The sequence below is a fragment of the Centroberyx affinis genome, unplaced genomic scaffold, assembly GCF_046629955.1.
Source record: "Centroberyx affinis isolate AG114_WGS23_722 - 3 ecotype Tasmania unplaced genomic scaffold, CSIRO-AGI_Caff_v1 ptg002128l_1, whole genome shotgun sequence".
NCBI classification, from domain to species: Eukaryota; Metazoa; Chordata; class Actinopteri; order Beryciformes; family Berycidae; genus Centroberyx; species Centroberyx affinis.
Window position 1 is genome coordinate 387,713 of NW_027280450.1, and position 6,995 is coordinate 394,707.

The following is a 6,995-nucleotide window of genomic DNA, read 5'->3' on the forward strand; positions in this document are numbered from 1 at the left end:
GTAATTATTCCTTTGTAAATAACTACGACTAATACGCTACACAGTTGAGGATAAGGGGCTTAAATTTGCAGGAAAAATAATTTGCATGGCATTGTCACAATCCACTGACAGTAGAAGCCCCACCCCCGACCGTCCCTCCCTTAACCACCAGGCTCACTCATGGAACCACAAGTTAGAAACATATCAGAAATAATCCTTGACTCTTGAAAGGAATGGCTCTATAATAGAAAGCTGGAGAACAAGTGCTTACAGTGTTACTGAAGGTTTCTGACAACCTTCAGGTATAAACAGAGAGAAGAGGCAGAGCTTTCATGGTGGGAAGAACATTCGCTTGGTGAGTAGAGATCTTGGACATTGTGATTTTGAAAAGTGAGTGTCGAGCTCAAAAGACAAAAATGGCAAAAGCTTTTTATTTTATTTTTTTTCACACTCTTACATACAAACATTCACACACACACAGTTATACTACCAAGCTAGTGCCATGCAATGTTTCAAATTAGCCCCTCCCTCCCATACACACAGATATGAGATCCTCTTTGCTTTTCTATGTAACCTACCTGCTGTGCCTGTGCTTGGGCCTGCTGTGTGTGCTGTTTGTGAGCTACTGGAACTCACACTGGCGTGGCGGCTTTGCCTGGGACGGCTCCTCACTGCAGTCCCACTGGCATCCTGTCCTCATGGTGTCTGGTCTGGTGGTGCTGTATGGGCATGGTGAGTTAGTATACCATAGAAATAACAGTACCATTTTATTTGCACAGTGCTGTATATAATACTTTTATTAGCCTAAGTTCCAAAGTGCTGTGATTTTTTTGTTTTTAAACAACATATCAAACGATTATTGAGGCGATTCCATAATGGGATCACTTTCAATGGTAATTTTCCTATTACCATTTTGACAGAGCCTGCTAGATCTTACAAGATCAAAGCACCTCAAAAACACATGTTGATCATTGCCGAATGATGCAACACATTGACTACACACACATACGGAAAAATTGTGGCATAATTTGTCTCAGTTTCTGAGAAAAAAAAAACATGCTTGCAAAAGAAGTACTTTGGTTTCTGATTTTCTGTTTTCATTTAAAAAGTATTGAGATTTCATATTATGTTTTATTACCTTTAATTTTCAAAGTGGAAAAAAAAATTTGAAATTAGATTACCATAAAAAGTCACCAAAACAACTGCCAATCTGACATTTAAAAAAAAAAAGAAAAAGAAAAATGAATTGCTTCAGGACACCATATAAAACTGAATCATGCCTCTAACCACCACAGCTGTGGAAAAAACCACACAATAAGACAATAAAATCATGGCCTCAATATTTGAAAAATACTTGTGGAAACACTTTACAATGGCTTTATTTCAGTGCATTACTGTGTGTATTGTAACATTGTATTGTACTGCAAGTATACAATCATACTGTGTACATGAAATACTCCCTATAACATACAATAGTATACATACAAGGATGTAACAGCACAGTGTAACTACAAAGTGTGCAAACATTACAACAGAGTTCCAGCACCTGATCTAATTGTTGCTGAATGATGTGCCAACATTTCCTGTTGATGTCTTTGCTGAAATTCTGTTTTCTGTCTCACAAAGCACCGAGGTATTTTATCCAAAAATAAATATAACTGTTTACTTGTATTGCTGGGACTTGAGTTCATTGTACAATAGAGCTCATTGTATTTTGTTCTGGATAAGTGTGTCAGCTAGATCAGTGGTTCTCAGTCTGGAGGTTGGGATCCCCCAGAGGGTCGCGAGATAATTTGGGGGGGGTCACAAGATGATTTATGGGAAATCTCTGTCTATTTTTTCTGATTTTTGCTTTTTTTTTTTTACAGAATACTGAATAGTTTTCAGCCTCTAGGCCTCTGATAATTAATCAAATGAAACAACATGAAAAAGGAAAATCATTCTTTGGTTGAACTGTTCACCACTCTGCATAAGCAGCCTGTGACGGGGATTGTGAGCAGGTATTGCCTCGTTTTAAGTGATCACAAGCAAAAAAGGTTGAGAACCACTGAGCTAGACGACACCCCAGTTTCATTCTGAAATGATAACAGCAATAGATCTAAGCTATAGATCCAAATTTCAAAGAGGAAGCAAAATATACTGCTATAATATACAGTATGTTATGAACTCAGTTTTACTACATGCATAATTTATTTCCCAACTATGTTCCAGGCCCTTTCATTTACCAATATACACAACGCTGCAACCCTTTGTTCCTAATCATCTTCGCTTCTCTCTGTCTGCAGCGGTGATTGTGTACCGTGTGCCATTTACCTGGAAGCAGAGGAAGCACACTTGGAAGCTGGTGCATGCTGGACTGATGCTCCTGGTTCTCCTGCTGTCCATCCTGGGACTGTGTGCTGTGTTTGACTTGCACACAGGCCTCCACCTTCCTGACCTATACTCTCTGCACAGTTGGGTGGGCATCTGTACTGTGGTCATGTTTGTATTCCAGGTACAGACAACATAAAGGTCCAATTTACAAAAACTTTTGTTAATGACTATTTCTATCTACCGCTAGCTCTATGTTTCTAAAAGTATGAGCTACTGAATGTGCCGTAAGAGTAGATTCCCTTGTTGTTTTACTATGCTATTGAATAGTGGGTCCTTGGCCTGGCTGCCTTCTTGCTTCCTTGCTCTCCGCTGTGGTTCCGTAAAGCCCTGAAACCTGCCCATACATGGATGGGAAATGTAATCTTCATTCTCAGTCTGGCCTCCTGCATCAGCGGTATCAATGAGAAGCTGCTCCTTAACATGTAAGTGTTAAGACATCCCACAACTGACAGCACAATGTCTCACTTAATCCAATAGGAAAACTTTAGAAGAGGCCAAAATTGTACATTCAACTGTCTTTAATACAGGACTTTTTGCATAGTAAATCAGTAAATATAGTAATATAATAAAAATGAATCATGGAAGAAATGGAATTTATTACCTTCATTTTTCCATCCACATAGCAATGGAAGCAGTGCCGGAACCTGTTTTGCACCGCCTGTGGAGGCAAAGTTTGCTAATTTCTTAGGCATCCTCATTGTGGCCTTTGGACTGGTTGTCTTTGGAATCCTATCTAAAAACAAATGGCAGCGGCCTGAAGTGGAGAATGAAAGCTCTCAAGTGAGTATGGGTGCCACTGAAGTGGTAAAACGATATAGCAACCTTTATCAGATTGTCAAACAATGCCCCATTGGTTTTTATTGGTGTGGAGCATTGAGATAGCCATACATTCTACCATTTCCTGGAGTCATTCTTTTGGAATCAATAATTTTCTATATCTGTATGTAGCCTTCTGAATAAAATATCAACCAATTTCCTATTCTAATTACAGCTTCTGCTCCATGAGGACAGTTAAAGAGGAAGAAAACCTATGAAAACATTGGATACACTATTCTATTCATAGTATTCTTATACTATGTTACATCATGACATGGCCATCTTGGTAGGAAAAGAACAGGTGATTGTAATAAATTAACAGGTGATTACAATCATGTATGCCATGACTGTACACATCTTTAGGTCATGATAGATCAAAATCAGTTTGTGACCATGGGCTTGTTTGTAATTTATTGTAAAAGGACCAAAAAAAGGCTCTAAGGCTTAGATGCTCACTTGTGCATTATGGAGATTTATTGTATTGGTGTGAATATAATTCATTATTTTGATATTTAATACCTTGGACTGCCGACTTGTAGACATGGATTCCCTGCTATGTTTGCCGTTTGTGTTAACACACTTCCTTAATTTGTGACATCAGGTGGGAGATCCGTGGGAACATCCGATACGTCATACTAGTTAAAATAACAATAACCATGTTAAATCATCTACGAACAAAGATAAACAAATCAAGTTAAACCGTGTGATTTAGTCAACAAAGATGCTTCAAATTATAGGAGAGATCATCAGACTGGCTCAAAAATGGCTTCAGACTCGTCTCACATCCTCCACTCAGACTACCAGTTACTCCCATCGGGTAAGTGCTACAGGGTCCCTGAGTGCAGGCTGAATCAATACAGGCACTCATTTGTACCAGTATCAACCAAGGTTCTTAATACCAACAAGTGAGTGTCCCAGTACTGTGTAAGACAACAATGGAAAGTGCAAAATGTTGCCCACTATGTATGGACTATGTTTTATATGTTAAATGTTATGTGTCAATTGTGCCCAAGTGTTAAATGTGTAAAATGCACTTAATGATTTTACCATGTTGATGTACAGCAGTGCAGTGTCTAAAGGGGGTTGCACACAGGCATAGCCCCCCAATATCAATGACAGCACATAGGAAGTGTCGCAGAGAGCTCCAGTGTACGTTCTAATATGCACAAGCTCAAGGCACTCTTTGGGTCTCATTCTGGGTTTAACAGCAATATCTGAAAAGATGATGAGTGGTGCTGAGTGGTGCTCCAAGATTTTGAGCCGCACTCAAAGTTTCACATTTTTGGACGTTGTGTGTCGTCCACCAGACGCATCCGGTGTGCGACCCCCTTAAGACAAATCTCCACCTATCTCTCTGTAGGTAATTGTTAAACATGTGTCTGGTTTTCTGTAATCTAGGAGCATAATTGGCAACTGTCCTTGACAGAATTCTTGATGTATGTATTTGTATTCATAAATAAACAAGTGCATTAATGCTTTATATGTGCTCAGGCAGGATACATATTTGGTGTATGTCTAAACTTTTTCTGTTTTTTATTCTTAGCAACTCTTTTTTTTTTTAGCACCTGTGGCATTAATGGTTGATTTCACATGATTATTTGCATGCTTGTTTTGAAGAAAAAATCTTATTAGAGATGATGACAGCATTTTATTGTGTACAGTCTTCGGCATTGACAGAACATATAGGCTAGGCATGGCAACAAAACATCTAGCTTATCGTTATCGCTGTCATCACTGATAACAGTATCTTCATTTGTGATTTAGGATTAATCCAAAAGAACTACTTACATGTGATCTTTGTTGTGTCTTGGGTAGTAAAATCTATTTTAATTTCCCAAAAGTAACCCTACTGACCACACATTTTAAACCTATATTACAGCACACACACTGTGGAGATTTCTGTATTCAAAAACACAGGAGTGGGCAGAGACTCTGCTTTTCTTATTGTTTGAAGGCACTCTTCCACCCTTCCACACCCCTGAAAAGACCTTTTGGACTCGCAGTCCTCTGCGAGTTATGCAGCTCTCTTGACTAGTTAGCCTCCTAGCTAACCAATAGCAAGTGGCTTGTAAATAACAGTTCCGCCACTGGTTAATATTTTAACTAACCTCGCAAAAAAAAACTTATTTAACCTACATATTTTCAAATTCATTATTTTGTTATTGCGTTCAATGTTAGCCTTTACGGCTGACGCCTCTGTGCCGCTTGTAGAGAGAACGTCAGGCCAAGATCCATTCAAAAATCTGGGAATTAATTTCTGCCTTGCACATCAGCAAAAAGCATACATCGGAAAGTATAACTTGTGACTTTATTAGTAATCGGTATGGTGCTCTGGTATGGTGCCGTTGTGTCTGATCGCCAGTATTTTTTCCAAAACAAACGTAGGAATGCCTCTGATTGGCCAACAGACGAATCCGTCAGTCCAGACACCCAGTTGAACTTTCTGTCTGTCAAAACGGATGGAAATGTGGTGGAGACGGACCCGCTGTCCAGACAACAGACTGCTCTTATTGAAAATGAATTGAAATGAATGGATCGGACAGACACAACGGGTCAGTGTCAACGTGGCTAACATAACTTAAAGGATAAGGCCGGTGTTTCTTAATGCATTGCTTACCGTCAAAAAATCCTATGAAAATAACAAAATCAACAATGCGTTTGCTCTACTCCCGTTACTTTCTGACTTCCCACGTCAAGTAAAAACCTTGAAATACAGCTCACAAAGACATTTTCAATTGTAAAAATCGCTAACTGTTACCACGAAAAGTCAGGCTGTTGTAGTTATTACCAAATCAAATTCAAATGGGAACAAATTCTTCATTACGCCGGGGACTATTTTCGGTGCTACGGAACTACTTTCCTGAGATCGCAGAGTGTTTACAGCCGGCTTATTATGTTGTTTGAGGAAAAAGTCGGCTGGCCCGGTGCATCGCGATGATGAAGTATGTTGCTCAGAGCAACGGCATGGCTCTTTGACGTGTTTTTAATCATTTTTTTAATACAATGGAGTTCTATGGCTGTTGGGACATGGCTTCATTGGGCACCGGCTACATGGATGAGACTTGTTGGCAAAACAAAATCATTGCTGGTCCTGCCTTGGCCATGACTGCATCCACAGTACCTATCAGTTTCCTCTCAAAAACTGACCTGCCATCAGATACCCTCTTCCGGGCCCTGGGCCTGTCCTTGGAGGTAGAGGGTGTAGGCTCAGGAATGGGCTCTAGGAAAATAGGCTCTAAATTGAGTATTATCTCCTCATTCTCACTGCAGGGTGCCCCTTCCTGGCCAGTGGTGGGGGTGACAGCAGCCTCTCCTGCTCTCTCTCCTTCCTGGCCCTGGCTACCTGCCTCTGCCTGGCTGGCTCCCTCAACCCTTCCAGGCATATTGCTGCTGGTGGCCCTTCCCTCCATGAACGGGTTGAGGAAGCTCATTATTTGGCTGTACCGCCATGGCCAGGTTTGAGACACCCCTGCACCACTCCTACTCTTCTCCTTCTTTCTCTCCCTCCTGTACGTGTCCCTCAAACTCTTCCATCTCTTCTTACTGTCATCAACTAACACACAACAGAAAAAAAATCAACACCTCTCTCTTTTCCTCTCTCCTTTTCTCTGTAGGAATATTAATAGCTCAACAAAATAAATATATATAACTCAATCAATATGATTTGCATCATTAAACTATATATTAGTTTTATATATTTTATATTAATAAACTGACATTTATTTATTTCAACTAATTTATTCATTATAAAAAGCTAAATGTGTGCCCTTTTTGATTCCCCTGTATAAAATAATGCTACCACATGCTTCTGGCATTTGTATTTAAGC

General features: G+C 39.8%; 1 protein-coding gene across 1 annotated transcript; it reads left to right on the forward strand.

Moving 5' to 3' along the window:
* The first annotated feature begins 524 nt into the window (after positions 1–524).
* On the forward strand, positions 525–6,630 carry LOC139654649 (lysosomal membrane ascorbate-dependent ferrireductase CYB561A3-like). Its single transcript, XM_071531770.1, has 5 exons — positions 525–711; positions 2,265–2,473; positions 2,620–2,774; positions 2,976–3,132; positions 6,439–6,630. Exons 1-5 carry the CDS (start codon positions 525–527, stop codon positions 6,628–6,630), a joined length of 900 nt encoding a protein of 299 aa, XP_071387871.1.
* Positions 6,631–6,995: the final 365 nt, after the last annotated feature.

Coding starts and splice junctions, on each gene's coding strand:
- LOC139654649 (XM_071531770.1), top strand. CDS start 525: ATGAGATCCTCTTTGCTTTTCTATGTAACCTACCTGCTGTGCCTGTGC. Junction 712..2,264: donor GGTGGTGCTGTATGGGCATG/GTGAGTTAGTAT, acceptor CTCTGTCTGCAG/CGGTGATTGTGTACCGTGTG. Junction 2,775..2,975: donor GAGAAGCTGCTCCTTAACAT/GTAAGTGTTAAG, acceptor CCATCCACATAG/CAATGGAAGCAGTGCCGGAA.